Consider the following 18,285-nt stretch of genomic DNA (forward strand, 5'->3'; position numbering starts at 1 on the left):
GTTTCCACATAACACTCAGTGCTCATCCCCACAAGTGTCCTCCTCCATGCCCATCCCCCCCTCCCCCCACATCCATCAGTCCTCAGTTTTTGTCAGCATTCAAGAGTCTCTCATGGTTTGCTTCTCTCCCTTTCCCCCACCATTTCCACTTTCTTAAGGTATTAGCCAGTTCCTGCTTCCCCTGCCAAAAAAGAGGATTGAACTAGGTCTTTAAAAATAGCAGTTACAAAATGAATATAGTTTTACAAATGCATGAACTTGGTCAGGAAATATTTACTATGCATTTAATGTATCCAAATAAAAAAAATACTAATCACAAGAACAAATTATCTTCAAAAGGACAGTTTTTCTGCTGCAAAAAATTTTAATGTCAGGATCCTGAAGAAAAGCAATTTTGTTTATTTTTTCTGCACATGGTGCAAAGTTACTGGGTCCTAACACTTTTAAATAAAAGGATTATTATCAAAAAATGACAGCATATAGGAGGTAAGATTAATTTTTAAAAAACAAGATAAAGTCTTCATTTCTTGATCAATAATAAGATGCTACCTTCCCTTCTGTACCCTTTTCTTATTCTTTACACTGACACATGACCTTGTTGTCCTCACATATGAATGCGTTGAGTGCATCCAAAATTTATTTGAGTGGAAGGTAAAATTCTTTTTTTTCTTTTAAAGATTTTATTTTTAAGTACTCTTTATACCTAACATGGGGCTTGAACTTACAACTCTGAGATCAAGAGCCACATGCTCTTCTGCCTGAGTCAGCCAGATACCCCGAGGGTAGAATTCTTAAAATCATTTCATCTGAAAAGTAATATGGCAGCAGGATGATGTCCTGCACCAGCTTGTACCATCACCTTCCTTTTTCCCCTTGTGCCAACTCATCAAGAACACCATGCAACTTTGTTAGAATGCGCACTGTTTCCAGGAAATTTGCCCTTTAAAGCATTCTTCTGAAGTATTAGTGACTTCATTTTGTTTGTAGCAAAAATAATTTTAGATTCTCAAATGGAGAACATCACATATTTCACTAAAGGTAACTTACCTTGCTGGAGGTTTCTAATAAAAACTGGAATGTGTTCTGCACAGCTTGGCACGTCTCTAGCTCAGTCCGGCTGAAGGCTATTAAATAATCCTTCAGGTGATCGTACACATTTCCATCAAGAGCCTGTAAGAGAGTAATAAACAAAAGCAAAAAAATTATGACAAAGCTTTGATAAAGAACACCTACTGTTTACAAAGTAAATTTAGTTAAAAATCCATTAATAATAAATGGACAAAAGATAAAGATTGTTACATAAGCGTACTTATAAACAGTAAACCATTGCTTGGGAAAATGCTGATTCTGATAAATAGGAACTAAAAAAGATAAAATCCAATATTGGTAAAGCTCTGGAAACAGGACAAACTTGGAGACAAAGTGGTTGGGTTCTGATCTTTGTTCATCTGTTTATTAACTGCCATCAACCACAGTAGTCATTTTATAACAGAGTAGGTGTGGGAGTTGAATAAAACTGTGGATGTGAAAGGATCTTGGCACAGTGCCTGAAACAGAGTAGATGTGAAAACATAAATCTCCTCCATTTTTTTCTCATCCATTGTTGGAAGGATTATAAATTAATATATTCTTACTATAGAGCAGTCAGGAAAAAAAAACAAAATAGCAATGGTTAAAAAAAGGGATTCAGAAATACAGTTTTGAAGAAGAAACACCAATGAAATGTCTATAAAGAGTTTTAAACACTCTTCTTTGTTTAAGCATTTAGAGTAGGATTCATTGAAATTGAAAGAAAAAAAAGAAAACCACCAAACATTTGAAAAATAATTAGGCTAGGATATATAGCCTAAAATAATTAGGCCATATATATATGTGTGTGTGTGTGTGTATATATATATATACACACCAACAAAAACTGTGGTAACTATACAGTTTCAAAAGTAGGTACAAAATAATTTTAGTAGAACAAACAGCATACATATTAGCAACAACTATGGGAAAAATATCTATAATAATAACAACAATAAAAAAAAAGTTCTGGTGTCCTGCCAATCAATGGAAGTTTTCTTAGAAATTGAGGTAAAATTTCTCAACATAAACAACATAAAATCCACCACTTTATGTATTTTAAAGTATACAATTCAGTGGCTTTTAGTACATTCACAATGTTGTATAATCACCAGTACTATCTACTTCCAGCATATTTGCACTGCCCCCAAAAGAAATCCCAAATCCACTAGTGGTGACTCCCATTCCTCCGTCTCCCGCCTCCCCCCCAACCGTGGCAACGATTAATCTTTCTATCTCTAAGGGTTTGCCTATTCTAGACATTTCATATAAACAGAACCATATAACATGTCATTTTGTGCCTGCCTCTATCACAAAGCATAATGTTTTCAAGGTTCATCAATGTATAATACTTATTTCTTTTTATGGCTGAATAATATTCTCTAATATGGATATACCACATTTTGTATCCATTCATTCACTGATGGGCATTTGGATTGTTTCCATTTTCTGGCTTTTATGGATAATGCTGCTATGAACATTTATGTATAAGTTTTTATTTGAACATTGTTTCCAATTCTCTGGGTATATGCCTAGTAGTGAAATTGCTGGATCCTATGGTAATTCTATGTCTAACTATCTGAGGAACTGCCAAACTTGTCCACAGTAGCTGCACCATCTTATACCCCCATTAGCAATGTTTAAAGGTTCCAATTTCTCTACATCCTCATCAGTGCTTGTTATTTTCTGGTTTTTGTTTTTGTTTTTTTAATTATTCAAGGCATACAAGTAGTATCTCCTTGTGGTTTTGACTTACATTTCTCTAATGACTAATAATGTTGAGTATCTTTTCATGGGCTTATTGGCCATTTGTATGTTGTCCTTGGAGAAATGTCTATTCAAGTCCTTCATTTGTTTTTAAATTGGGCTGTTTGTCTTTTTGTTGTGGAACTGTAAGAGTTCTTCATATAATCAGACACATGTATCTTATCAGATGTATGAAATCCAAATATATTCTCTTATTTTGTGGGCTGTCTTTTCACTTTCTTGATAGTGTCTTTTGATGCACAAAAAATTCTTATTTTGATGAAATCTAATTTAGCTATTTTCCTTTTGTTACTTGTGTTCTGGTATCATATCTGAGAATCCTCAATGGAGGGTTCATAGTAAAAAAATTCTTTGTACAGCTTATGTCTAGCTATTCCATTAAACTTTTACTATAAAACTGATTTTTAAAAAATACACACTTATCCCCGAAGCACTAAGTAATAAAGCTGCACATTCTGTAGTGCTTACTCCACCAGATGGCAGCAACAAGCACTTTAAATATAGGCAGTGCAAATGTCTTAAAATTCCTTTTCACATAGTCATGTAACATCCCCAGAGAGACTGCTGGTATTGTCTGAATATGAATTCCTAAGACATGCTTTTCATGAGCTTGTTAAAAAAAGAAACACATAAATTCTTCTGATACGGCTTTGCCTTAGAAATGTTCTTGGTAGGATGTGGAGAAACGGGCACCCTCCTACACTGTTGGTGGGAATGTAAACTGGTACAGCCCCTCTGGAAAACAGTGTGGAGGTTCCTCAGGAAACTAACAATAGAACTCCCCTAGGACCCAGCAATAGCACTGCTAGGAATTTACCCAAGGGATACAGAAATGCTGATGCATAGGAGCACATGTACCCCAATGTTCATAGCAGCACTCTCCACAATAGCTAAAACATGGAAAGAGCCTAAGTGTCCATCAACGGATGAATGGATCCAGAAGATGTGGTTTATCTATACCATGGAATACTATATGGCAATGAGAAACAATGAAATCTGGCCATGTGTAGCAACATGGATGGACCTTGAGGGTGTTATGCTGAGCGAAATAAGTCAGGCAGAAAAGGACAAATATCGTATGTTTGCACGTATAGGAGGATCAGGAGGAACTTAACTGAGGAACAAGGGGAGAAGAAGGGGGAAATGGTGGGGGAAAGGGAGAGAGGCAAACCATGAGACACTCTTGAATGCTGACAAAAATTGAGGACTGATGGATGTGGGGGGGAGGGGGGATGGGCATGAAGGAGGGCACTAGTGGGGATGAGCACTGGGTGTTATGTGGAAACTAATTTGACAATAAACTATTTGTAAAAAAGAAAAAAAAAAGAAATGTTCTTGGTAGATGGTCTTAATCTCATGTTTGTAGGAAACAACTGGAGGATTTTATTTACACACAGCAAATAGCAGTATAGGCATCATGAGCTCCCAGCCTCTGAATTTCTGATTCAGTAGGCTTGGGGTGGTGGTGGGGAGTTGAGAATTGACATTTTCTAACAACTTGCTGTTTGTCTGGGGACCATACTTTGAGAATCACTGGATTAAATGGTCATTTCAACTGATTAGGTTGAACACTTACACAGACTCAGATCCTGGTGACCCTGTAGAAGCAGAGTGCTAGAGGCAGAGAAGTCTACCATCCTGAATAGGGTCAACAGCCCCAGTAGAGCAGTACAGAAGAACAGCAGCTATTTTTAACAGACTAATGTCCTACATCATAATTAGAGGCAGTATTATGCAGTACGGGAAAGAACTTGAGTTCTGAAGTAAGTTGGATGTGGGTTAGAATCCAAGCACTGTTACTTACTTCATCATTTTGATGGTTTACTCATTTGTAACTGGGGAAAGTGGGAATACAACATACTCCACAGGCACATTGTGAAGATTAACTGAAGTAAAGGAAGTGACACAATGTCAATCTCCTTTCTTGCCTTCTTCAAAAATCTTCAATGGATTGGCCACATATTGATAACCGTTAAACCTAGGCAATGAATACATGGGGGCCATTATACTACTCTTTCTATTGCAGGGTATGTTGAGAATTTTCCATTAAAAAAAATAAAAAGAAAGCCTGAATATGAGATTAGGGAAAAAAGTGATGCCATGATTTTTCTCAATGCCTTCCACTGTATATTCTGAAAAGTCAAAATTCTTTAGCTGGTATCTATGTTCCTTTACCATCTGGTCCCAAACTGCTTCTCATTGGCACTATCTCTCATCATTATCATCTCCATTGTACTCTACATCCCAACCAGACTGAGCCATTTTAGAGAATGCCATTCACTTTTATGTTTCCAGTTAAGTTATTTTCTTGGCTTGGAATGTTCTTCCCTCTCTTTTCGTTCAAATAGTAATAAATATAACTGACACAGACAGCTAACATTTACTAATGACATTTGACCTAGAGTAGGTGATCCCTGGGATGGAAGCTGAGTCAAAAATAGCCAAATGGCTATAGCAAATGGCTAATCTTCCTACCAAAGAGAGAAAGTCTGTCTTCAGTAGAAGAGTTTTACACCAACTCACAAGGAAAAGCAGTGATGAGAAATTTGCCAGAGTGGAGCTGGGAAAGGGGAAGCAGAAGGGAGGGACAGGGAATGTCTTCAGACTGGGTAGTTCCTGAATAAGTACACCCTTGTCCTTTCTGCGATTGGTTACCTGAGCCAACAAAGGTTAGCAGAGCCTACTCTGCTCAAGCTACTCTGAGTTGGGTCTTTGTTATTTGCAATTAAGAGACTCCTCACTAAAAGGTTATGAATGATAACTAGCTTATCATTTAGCTTATCTGAATTGTTTCTTTTGGTTGTATTATAAGAAAAACTTAGATTCATCTATGTAATTTAATTGCAAGTAATAATAATTCAATAGCTTGCTTTCTATTTCTGGTTCTCTTCAATTAAACAGATTTAAAAGTCTGAGATAGACAATTTTTATTGCAAAGGTGAATCACACATACATTCCAAAAGCTACATGTATTTCTTAGAAAATTAGTAAGGTAAGAACTACTCAAATCTTTCAATAAAAGGAAAATGTGTCTCAACTATAATATGTGACAAGGGCATGCACAGTGAAGATGGATCTGAGCTCTGTGTAGCGTTGTTGTTGTTGTTTTTTAAGTTTACTTATTTATTGAGAGAGAGACAGGGAGGCAGAAAGAGAGGGGAGTACAGGATCTGAAGTGGGCTCTGTGCTGATAGCAGAGAGCCCGATGTGGGGCTTGAACTCACGAGCCATGAGCTGAAGCTGGATGCTTAACTGCCTGAACTACCCAAGTGTCTGCCCTGTGTAGCGTTTAATGAGCAAGGCACAAGAATGTTCTAAGTACACTTGTTTGTTCATTTTCAAATGAGCAATTGTGCACAAACTTCAATTAATATAGAGATCTGTGTGAAGAGCCACAAATTTTGTAATTGATGTAAACTAGAATTCACGTATGTGCTCAGAAATGGCAGAAGCATTCTTTCAAGGTTTATACAAATATGAATTAACTTGGCAGTATGAGCTCCTTGGTGGTCTCCACTATGCAAAAATTTGGTGGGTAACTCATCCAAATATGTATTTTAAACAGTTAAACTTTAAATATTTCTTGATACAAACTGTTAGGGGAAGAAGTCTGTAATACCTAAATTAAGACACTACAGGCCTTTGATCAGCCACATGTTTTAATAAGTCTAGCAGTTTTTCAATTTGAAAAACTGAATTTGAATGTCTTTAAGCAGCCATGTTCTTTTCTCTTACTCACAGACCACACACTCCATTATGTATTATTACATCTGCTCTCTTTACTCATTTGGCCAACTTGATCTCTAAAATCAGTAAATCTGTAATGTAATAGTAAATACTCAAAATAGTAAAGAAAGAAAGAAAAAGAAAAAAGAAAAAGAGAGAAAAATAAGAAAAAGAAAGAAACAGAAAGAAAAGAAAAAAAAAGAAAACTGGGTTATCTTAGAGACAAATTCAGAAATTTAAATACTAGAATGTTCCACTGAACATTTATTTTCAGGAAAGTATAAATTCTCTAGAACATGTTGGAAGAGGAAAATTATACTGAATAAGGAGTCAGGAGAAAGAAAATGTGACATTTTTCTAAGCATTTGATGCAATGTCCTCTACAGTGAGAACTTTAAACAGTGGCCTCCTTATTTGGATCCAGGAAGGGCATAGATTCTTAAGTCATATAGTTATGTTGAAATCTCTTTAGTTTCCTTAATGCAGCCTAGGAAGGCAAACTCTTCTAAGAGCAATGGGCATTCTAAAAGAGTCTTTGGGTAAAAGTCAAGGATATAAATATCAAGATGATAAGTATGAACTCCCTTAAAGTTAAATAATAAAATTCTACAGTCCTCCTATGCTGATGGAAGAGTACAATGATTGCCTGCCTGCATTTGTTTCTTTCTGAGAAGACCCCAGCTATACTTATGCAGAGAAAGTAGATTTTCACAAATTGAGATTAAAGAAGTCATGGGAATGAAAGGTACAGCAAAGGGAATATAGTCAATGGCACTGTAACAGTGTTATAACAGTGACATATAGTAGCTACTCTTGTGGTGAGCATGACATAACATTTAGAGTTGTCCAATTACCATGTTGTACACCTGAAAATAATGTAATGTGTGTCAACTCTGCTTTAATAAAATTTTTTAAAAAAGAGATAAGAGTAAGTACTGAGTTGCATCTGTATCACTGTAAATATTTTAAGACATGGCTGAATATGTCAATTGATATAAAGCAACATCTGAAATACATCACCCAACTTTATATTTGTGGTTGTTTTTTTTTTTTTTTTTTTTTAATAGTTTATTGTCAAATTAGTTTCCACATAGTTACTTCAGGTTCTGTGAAAGAGGAAACAAATAAGAAGGCTCCCCTCTGTGAATTACAAAACACCAGGAAAGGAAAATTCAATACTGCTTTCTATAAAGTTATGTTGTCTTTTTTTATTTTAGTTTATTTATTTTGAGAGAGAGAAAGAGCGCATACAAGTGTGAGAGTGCATACAAGTCAGGAAGGGGCAGAGAAAAGAAGAGAAGGAATCTCAAGCAGGCTCTGCACCATCAGTGCAGGGCCTGATGTAGGGCTTGAAATGATGAACTGTGAGATCATCACATGAGCTGAGATCAAGGATACACCCCTCCATGTTGTCCTCTTGAGTTATTTACTAGCGTGCTTAATTGGCTGAGTGTGCTGAAACCATCTCAATATTTAGGTTACTACCCTAAAACAGTATGGTCCAACGGAAAGCTTTGAACCATATACACTTGCATTCAAATCCAGCTCCACTGCTTATGAAAAATATTACTCTAGGCAAGTACTGAATCTTCCTTCTTTAAACTCCTGATCTGATGGAGTCAAAAGAGTATAATATTTGTAAAGGATGATTATTAAAATAATAAAGCTTTACCATTTCTATGTTTTATCCAAGATTTTCATCTATTTCCCTTATAGGACACATAGTGAGGGTTTTTTGGTGACAGACTTGGTTTTGAATCTTGATTCTATTATGTACTTAAGCAGTATAACCTTTCCAGGCCTCAGTTTCCCCATTTATAAAACAAAGAGATAAATAATAGTATCTCCTCATGAGATCTGTAAAATAGGCAATTTCAAGTGTACTATTATAATTTGATGTTTCTTTTATTATGTTTTTTTGAAACTGTTTTCACAGTGGTTGCCTGGAGATTATAATTAACATCTTAATTTAAAGCAAACCGATTTGGATTAATGCAAACTTAATTCCAACAGTACACCAACTTTGGTCCTACACAGCTCTACTCTCTCCATCCTTTGTGCTATTACTGTCATACAAATATATCTTTAACACATTATAAGCCCATCAACATTTTATATTTATTGCTTTATGTGTTTTATTTATTTGTTTATATTTTATTCTAGAGAGAGAAAGCACGTAAGTGGGGGAGGGGGCAGCGGGAGAGAGATAGAAGAACTCAAGCAGGCTCCATGCTCAGGGTGGATCCCAATGCAGGGCTTGATCTAACAACCCTATGATCACGACTTGAGCTGAAATCAAGTTGGACACTCAACCAATGGGAGCCACTCAGGTGCCCCATGTTATATTTTAAATAAGACTTTAAATATATACTATTCCTTTCTCAGACTGGATAATCTCAATTGTCTGACCTTAAATTCATGGATTCTTTTTTCTGCCAGTTCAACTTTGCTGCTGAACCCTTCTAGAGCATTCCTATTTTAGTTATTGTACTTTCCTACACCAGGATTTCTATTTAGTTCCTTTTTTATTTCTCTTTGTTGATATTCTCTCTTTGGTGGGACATTATTCTCATACTTTCCTTTAGTCATTTGGCTTTATGGTTTCCTTTAGCTCTTTGTTAAAAATAAGTAATTTAAAATCTTTGTTTAGTAAGCCCAATGTATGTGCTTCTTTAGGGTCAATTTCTATTGACTCCTTCTAGTCCTCTGGAAGGGCTATACACTCTTGTTTCTTTGTGTATCTCATAATCCTTTAAGAACTGTTCATTTAAAATAGTGTAATGTGGGGGCACCTGAGTGGCTCTGCGGGTTGAGCGTCCGACTTTGGCTCAGGTCATGATCTTACCACTTGTAAGTTCAAGCTCTGCATTGGGCTCTGTGCTGACTGCTCAGAGCCTGGAGCTTGCTTCAGATTCTGTGTCTCTCTCTCTGCCCTTCCCCTGCTTGTTCTCTGTCTCTTTCTTTCTCAAAAACAAATAAACATTAAAAAAATGTTTTTACATAATGTAATGTACTTTAGGAAATCAGATTTCTCTTTCCCCAAGATTTATTGTTGCCGCTGTTTATTTAATGACCATGTTTTTACCTCATTGTTCCAAGGAATCTAGACTTTTGCAAGAAGCTTTAGAGACTTCACAAATACTTGATTGGGAATTTTTAATATGCATCGTTTTGACCATTTTTTAAATTTTTTTTAATGTTTTACTTATTTCTAGGAGAGAGAGAGAGAGACAGCGTGAGCAGGGGAGGGTCAGAGAGAGAGGGAGTCACAGACTCTGGAACAGGCTCCAGGCTCTGAGCTGGCAGTCAGCACAGAGCCCGACGCGGGGCTCGAACCCACGAACCGCGAGATCATGACCTGAGCGAAAGTCGGACGCTTAACCGACTAAGCCACCCGGGCGCCCCTTGACCATTTTTTAATATATACTGATTATAGTCTGTGAGCCATCATTTTCTGTCTCGCTCTACTGCTAACCATTAATCTTCATTTCTAACAAATCCATCAGAATCAGCACTCAAGTAAAATGTGATAAAGGTAAGTGACATGCCCAGGCAATCTTAAAGCAATGTATGTCAAAAGATTCAAGCCAAAATCTACTGGCTTGAGTACAGAGCTTTAGGAAATCTCTTGCCTGTGTCCCAATTCCAGTAGCCCCAAATCCCTTTTGTTCCTCACATATACATAGCATAGACAAAACTAATCAGGGTAGTTTTCCTTAAGGTGGAAGCTAAGAATATAATCATATAATTTTTGCAGTTCATAAATTCTTTGTAGCAATTTAAATTTTTTTGTTTTCATTTAAATAAATAATTTTTAAATGATATGATTTAATCCAGGATAATGTGGAAGATCACCTTTTATTGGGGAACTGCCGTGGGATTTCTGTGCCTATGCTTATGCTTATGATCAATGTGTCAAGTAGTTTTAACCCAATGGTCCTAGGTTAATGAAAAGAGATCTTGTATTTGAAATGATCTTGAACTTAAAATGTAAATGACATAGTTGCAAGATGTGGAGATAAAATGATATCAGTGAATGCTTTACTAACAAAGCAGAAAGGGTGATGAGGGGAAAAAGTCATTATAGGCATATGGTAGAACAGGTACAGAGAATTCAAAACAGCTTGACAGTATCATAATTTGTATCTCAAGTAGCAATTTAGGTTCCACTAATTTTCATCGGTTATCATATTTAATTATTTTGTCAATTTGAATTTTATTGATTTATAGACTTGTTTGCATTTAAATGGTATTTTTTTGTTTTATACTTATATAAAAACTATAAGCAAAAGTTTTTAAGCTATAGGCAAGAAGAGCTGGAGGGCCAAAAGTCCTGATGGAGAAAACTGAAAGACTTCTAGAAGAAAATACAATAGAGGTTCAGCTCTCTAGGTGTATAAACCAGAAAATTATAAATATCAGATAGTAAATATGACTGCTGTAAACATTAAGAATTTTTCACATTCCAAATTAGATCTAGAATTCTCCCATATTCATCTTTTGGCTGTGTTATTTAAATGGCATCTTTTATGTGTACTCTGACATGAAAGTACTGATATGCCCGAAAATATTTAGCATGGAGAATAGAAAGCTTTAGTTTTAGTTTAGGAGGCAATATCCCTAATGCAGGCAATATGAAAGTTCCTTACCTTGAAATTTGGGGAAAGAGTTGCTATACATTTTTTTGATATATAGGATCATTAATGGAAAGGAAACCCTATGATGGCCTTAGATGTTCCCATTGGCCTCCTCCAAACTACAACTGATGGTTGTAGTGAACATGTAGTGAACATGTAGTGAACATACAATCTTACATGTATGGTATACTCAAATATGACAGCTACATTTCTTTGTGCTTAAATTTTCTATGCAATATGGGATACTATGACAAAAAGGAACCTGTGATAAGCATAATAACAAAGTGATTATTCAACAGTTCAATTCTATAAAAATTTACTGATAACCTATTCTGTGCCGAAAACTATGCTAAGGGTTGAGTCTGTTTAAAGTTTTTTTTTTTTTAAAGATTTTATTTTTTTTATTTTTTTTTTATATTTTTATTTATTTCTAGGAGAGAGAGAGAGAGAGAGAGAAAGCGTGAGCAGGGGAGGGTCAGAGAGAGAGGGAGATACAGAGTCTGAAACAGGCTCCAGGCTCTGAGCTGGCAGTCAGCACAGAGCCCGATGCGGGGCTCGAACCCACGAACCGCGAGATCATGACCTAAGCGAAAGTCGGACGCTTAACCGACTAAGCCACCCAGGCGCCCCAATGTTTATTTATTTTTTAAAGAAAGAAAGAAAGAAAGAAAGAGAGAGAGAGAGAAAGAGAGAGAATGAGCCAGGGAGGGGCAGTGAGACTGGGACAGAAGATCTGAAGCAGGCAGAGGGAGCACTGACAGCAGAGAGCCTAATGGGGGGCTCAAACCCATAAACTGTGAGATCATGACCTGAGCCGAAGTTGGACGTTTAACCAACTGAGCCACCCAGGCACCCCAAGATTATAAATACTTTCTAAAAATATAAGGATAAGAGTCACAGAAGTTTGGTCTTTATATGTAACAAAAGTGGTCTTTGAGTTAAACATGTAAAATAGGGTATTTTAAAATTTTAATACAGTAGCCAAATTGTACTTTTGGGGGCATGTAGTCATTCAGAACATCAAAGCTTTCAAGTACAGAGTCCATGAAAAAAGAATCTGGCTTTCTTATTATAAACACTCACATGTCCATACGTAATTCAACTGCAGCAACAAGCTCTGCTGTGGTCAGCAGTACTTGAATCACAGAAAAAACATTAGCTGGGGACATTCAGGAAGGAAGCAAGGAAGATCAAGACAGACAGGATCCATTTCTCAGCAGCAATGACAATAATTTCTCTTCTCAAAAAATTACAACTAGACATATCTCCCTTTCCCTTTTAGTAAGATTGTAGTTGTAAAAAATTGTGCCTCATATACCTTTCTAAGTAATGGATTCAAAATTTTAAAAACAAAAATTTTTTAAACAAATTTTAAAAACAAAATTTTTTAAAACAAACAATTAAGCTTCTACTTTCTTATTCCAAAGTTTAATGTTACCTACAATTATAACTTAGTTTTCTTTAAAGTGTTGTGGAGGTTTATTCAGATTTTAAAAGTGGCCTATTTGTTGAAAACATTGCAGCTTCTCTCTGTAGGATTTTTTCTCTGTAGAGAGAAAACTCCCTGGCTTATCGTCATCTCTGACAATGGTGGGTGACATTCTGTAAACAAGCAGTAAAGTTCCAGGGAGCTTCTTCGTCATCTGTGGATTGCTTAGACTGTCTCCAATGGCAAGAGCCCCTGGTGTTTTGTGAACCAGTGCTATAGTCTCTAGGTAGAAAGCACAAAGCCAAACTGAAAAGGCATTTATAGCCTAACACAGATGATTTGTGGCTTTAATTTAAAGAGGGAGGACAAATACATTTTAGCCCTAAATGAGAATCATATTTTTATCATCCTTACTCTTTTAAACTCATCACTACAAACATTTTAGGGACTGAAGGTTTCACAACAATATTTAAGTAAAATGAGACTTTGTCATGTGTGTGTATGTTCATTCTATGCTGATCACAAATGCACCACATTTTTGATACTGAAAAGCCTTTTACAAAGCATGTTAGTATTTCAGGTGATATGAACAAAACTGACCAGACACATGTATGTCTCTGAAATGCAGTTTCTAAATATAATTTTAATATTAAAGGAAATAAAATATGTAATAATATTAGCACAATGTGTGGCAAGTAATAAATAATGAATGAAGCTACTTTTATGTTTATATTCTCCTTCAAAAGAACAGAGGCCATGTTGATCTTGTTCTCTATTGTGTCTACAGTAAATGGTACACAGAAAGCACCTAGTAAATATCTGTTAAATTATAAATGAATGAATGGTCTGAAATAAAAATTGCTAACAGTACTGTATCTCCCATGTCTAAAATAGCATCTAATAGGATACAGTACATGATAAATTACGTTAGATGACAGTTTGCTTGGTATAAAAGCATACCAATTCTGTTAATGTATCATTACTATCTTAGCATTAGTTGTCTTGTTCTTTTAATGATCCACTCTTTTCTTCAATTTGTTTTTTTCTTTTTTTTAATGTTTGTATATTTATTTTGAGAGAGAAAGAGAGACAGCACAGCATGCAGTCAGGGGAGAGAGGTAGAGAGAGGGAGAGGGCATCCAAAGCAGCCTCATGCTCAATGCAGAGCCCTATGTGGGCCTTGATCCCATGATTGTTGAGATCATGACGCAAGCTGAAATCAAGAATTGGAAGCTTAACCGATGGAGCCACCCAGGCATCCCATATTGTTTTTTTTTTTTTAATTTTTAAATGCTTATTTATTTATTTTGAGAGAAAGAGACAGCAAAAGTGAGGGAGGGGCAGAAAGAGAGGAGAGAGAGAATCCTAAGCAGGCTCCACACCAGGGCTCAATCTGACAAAAGGTGAGATCATGATCTGAGCTGAAATCAAGAGTCAGATGCTTAACCAACTGAGCCATCCAGGTGCCCCCTTTTCTTCAATTTCTAACTGGCCAGAAGACTGGTTTAAATAGCACAAATGAAAATGTTCAATTTATTATCAAGCTAAAAATTAAAATATTTAATTAAGAATATTATATAATTATCCAAATTGTTGCTCATACAGGTATATTTAGTTAACTATAAAATATAGTTTTGGGGTGTCTTGGTAGCTCAGCTGGTTGAGTATCTTTTTTTCTTAACTTTTTTAATGTTTATTTATTTTTGAGAGAGAGAGAGAGAAAGCGCTCGCAAGAGAGAGCGCACAATTGGGGGGAGGAACAGAGAGAGAGGGAGACACAGAATCCGAAGCAGGCCTCAGGCTCTGAACTGTCAGCAAAGAGCCCAACATGGGGCATGAACTCCCAAAGTGTGAGATCATGACCTGAGCCAAACTCAGACGCTTAACCAACTGAGCCACCCAGGCATCCCAAGCATACGACTCTTAATTTTGGCTCAGGTCATGATCTCACGGTTCATGGGATCAAGCTCAGTGTCAGGCCCTGCACTAGCATGGAGCCTCTTGGGGTTCTCTCTCTCTCTCTCTCTCTCTCTCTCTCTCTCCCCCCCTCCCTCTGCCCGTCCCCCACTCACACAGGCGCTCTCTCAAAATAAATTAAAAAAACATTAAAAAACACAGTTTTGATAAGGGTGCAAGAAAATAGGTACTTTCATATACTACTTTTAGGAGCATAAAATGATATAATCTTTCTGAAAGGTAATCAATATATACAAGAAGTATTAATAAATCTTTGTTTTTGATCAGGAACTGAAGCTGCAAGAAGGTATGTTAAGGAAGGTATCAAAGAGGTATACTCTTGGGTTCGGCTCAGGTCATGATCTCAAGGTTAGTGAGTTCGAGCCCTACATCAGGTTCTGTGCTGACACTCTCTCCCTTTCTCTCTGCCCCTCCCCTGCTTGAGTGTGCTCTCTCTCTCTCAAAGTAAATAAACTTTAGAAAAAAAAAGAGGTGTACAAAGATTTGTATAAAAGAATCTTTACTAAAAATTTATAAAAGCAGACAAAAAGGGGCAAGAATGTTATGGCATAATAAATATTATGTAGTCATGAAAATCACATTACCAAGTAATATTTAAAGACAGGAATAGTTCACAATGTATTTTATGTGAAAAAAGAAAAGGACTTACATGAACAAAATAATAGTAACTCTGATGCATGTAGAGATAATACATGCATAGAAAAGATGAGAAAATTAGCTAAAATGACATGAAAAGTAATTTACTGCTGCATAATATATTTTAATTTATTTATTTTAATTTTAATTTTGTATTTGGGTTTCTTGGTACTTTGCAAATCTTCTTTTGGTAATCTGGTAATCAAACAGAACATATATTGTTTTAAATCAAGAAAAAGGGCTCTACTACAAATATGCCATAGAACACTATACTAACATTTACATTCATAAACAATATACAGCAACTTTGCTTATGATCTGAAAAAATGATTTAAAATGACTGCCAGCTTTTGACATAACTTTGAACATTCTGTCAGACATCCAGAAAATACTACAAACTATTAAAAACTCATGGCTAGGGATGCCTGGATGGCTCAGTCAGTTGAGCGTCTGACTCTTGGGATTCTCTTTCTCCTCCCTCCCCCTTTCTCTGTCTCTGTCTCTATCTCTCTCAAAAATAAATAAACATTATTTTAAATGACCTCATGGCTATAAAGTATAAAGTTGTAGGGGTGCCTGGGTGGCTCAGTGGGTTAAGCATCTGAATTCGGCTGAGGTCATGATCTTGTGGTTCGTGAGTTCCAGCCCTGGACAGGGCTCCGTGCTGAGCGCTCAGAGCCTGGAGCCTGCTTAGGATTCTGTGTCTCTCTTTCTCTCTGCCCCTCCCCTGCTTGCACCTCTGTCTCTGTCTCTCTCTCAAAAATAAACATTAAAAAAATATATATATATATAAATATGTATATATATATATATAAAGTTCAAGTTCACTTTTANTTTTTTTCACTGAAAGTGAAAAGTATTTTTTAAAGAGTATACATTTAGAAAGTTAATAGAAAAATTTCACTTACAAAATGATGTTTAATCTTAAACTGTTAAGTTAAAACAGATGAGATATAAGAATTTAGGTTGGGCTTTAATCTATAAGTGCATAATAGGAATACAAAGGTAAAGCTTTCAGTAGGTTAGACAAGAACAAATAGATTTTATTTATGATCCATTTAACCAGTTAATAGTGTTAACATTTTTTATGTCATTAAATAATCCTCTACAACATAACTTAAAATGAACTATAGTAGGGCACCTGGGTGGCTCAGTCACTTAAGTGCCAGACTAAGGTTCATGGGTTTGAGCCCCATGTGGGACTCTGTGCTGACAGCTCAGAGCCTGGAGCCTGCTTCAGATTCTGGGTCTCCATCTCTTTCTGCCCCTCCCCCACTTGTGCTCTGGTTCCTTCTCTCCTCAAAATAAACATTAAACATTTTTTTCTAATGAATTATAGTATATGATATCATTTGGATATATCACAAACTACTGTTTATTATCAAATATTTAAATTATTTCAAATTATTGAATGTTTTATTTTTATCTTTAATTTTTTTTAATGTTACTTTGAGCGCGCGAGAGAGACAGAGCACGAGTGGGGGAGGGGCAGAGAGAGAGGGAGACACAGAATCCAAAGCAGACTCCAGGCTCTGAGCTGTCAGCACAGTGCCCAACGCAGGTTTCCAACTCACTGACCGCAAGATCATGACTTGAGCTGAATTCAGACACTTAGCCAAGTGAGCCATCTAGGTGCACCTATTTTTATTTTTTAAGTTTATTTATTTACTCTGAGAGAGCAAGCGAACAGAAGAGGGACAGAGAGTGAGGGAGAGAGAGAATCCCAAGCAGGCTCTGTACTGACAGTGTGTAGCCCAATGTGGGGCTCCAACTCACAAACCCATGAAATCATGACCTGAGACAAGATCAAGAGTCAGATGCTTAACCAACTGAGCCCCCCAGGTGTCCCTGAATGTTTTATTTTGAAATATTTTAGTTGCTTTCAATTTTTTTTATCTCTGTACTCATCATGCATGTAGACAAACATTTTCATAGATATATACTTACAATAAATTCCTAGGATATAAATGCTTAAGCTAAAGAAGGAAAATTCTAAGAGTTTTATAGCTTTAGCTCTTACATTTAAGCCTTTAATTTACTTATTGAATTTTTATGCTCTTTTGTATGTGGATATTCAGTTGTCTCAGCACCATTTGTTGGAAGACTATTCTTTTTCACCAAATGATCTTGACATTCTTATCAAAACTCAAATGACCATAGATGTATTGTCACTAGTCTTTTAGATTTCTCTTTTTTTCTAGCCTTATCCAAAAATAACTGACATATAACACCGTGTTAGTTTAAGGTATACAATTTGTTGGTTCAATACATTTATATATTGCAAAACATATGTGATGAGGTCATGACCTGAGCAGATATCAAGAGTCGGGTGCTTAACCAACTGAGCCATCCAGGTGCCCCACCATTTCCTTTTTTGTGGTGGGAACATTTAGGATCTGTTCTCTTAGTAACTTTCAAGTATATAATACAGTACTATGAGCTATCATCACCATGTGGTATGTAAGATCCCCAGAACTTATTTTATAACTGGAAGTTTGTACCTTTTGATGAGTATCTCCCTTTTCTCCCAATTCCCTAGCTCATGATAACCACCACTATACTGTTTCTATGAGTTTGGCTTTTTTAGATTCCACGTATAAGTGATATTATACACTACTTCTCTTTGTGTGACTTATTTCCCTTAGCATAATGTCCTCAAGGTTCATTCAGGTTGTTGCAAATGGTAGGATTTCCTACTTTCTCATGGCTGAACATTTTATTGTGTGTGTGTGTGTACATACACACACACACACACACACACACATCTTCTTTATCCATTCATCCACTGACAGATGCTTATTTAGGTTGTTTCCATACCTTGGCTACTGGGAACAATGCTGTACTGAACATGGGGGTACAGATAGCTCTTTGAGACTCTGTTTTCATTTCCTTTGGATAATATACCCAGAAGTAGTATTTCTGGATCAAACAGTGCTTTTTAAAAAAATTTCTGAAGAACCTCCACACTGTTTTCGATAGTGGCTGTACCAAGTTAGATTCCTACCAATAGTTCACAAGGGTTCCCTTTCTCCACATCCTCACCAA

At 36.2% G+C, this 18,285-nt stretch overlaps 1 protein-coding gene across 2 annotated transcripts in view; it reads right to left on the reverse strand.

Annotated features, from left to right (window-relative positions):
* FCHSD2 (FCH and double SH3 domains 2) overlaps positions 1–18,285 on the reverse strand; it is a 290,700-nt gene that overhangs the window by 79,633 nt on the left and 192,782 nt on the right. For both annotated transcript variants that reach the window (XM_077762244.1, XM_077762243.1), the window contains exon 9: positions 1,048–1,170. In XM_077762244.1, coding sequence (XP_077618370.1) covers positions 1,048–1,170 — 123 coding nt within the window. The remainder of the gene's footprint in view (positions 1–1,047; positions 1,171–18,285) is intronic.

This window comes from Crocuta crocuta, unplaced genomic scaffold (genome assembly GCF_008692635.1).
Source record: "Crocuta crocuta isolate KB4526 unplaced genomic scaffold, BGI_CrCroc_1.0 scaffold306, whole genome shotgun sequence".
Lineage (NCBI taxonomy): Eukaryota > Metazoa > Chordata > Mammalia > Carnivora > Hyaenidae > Crocuta > Crocuta crocuta.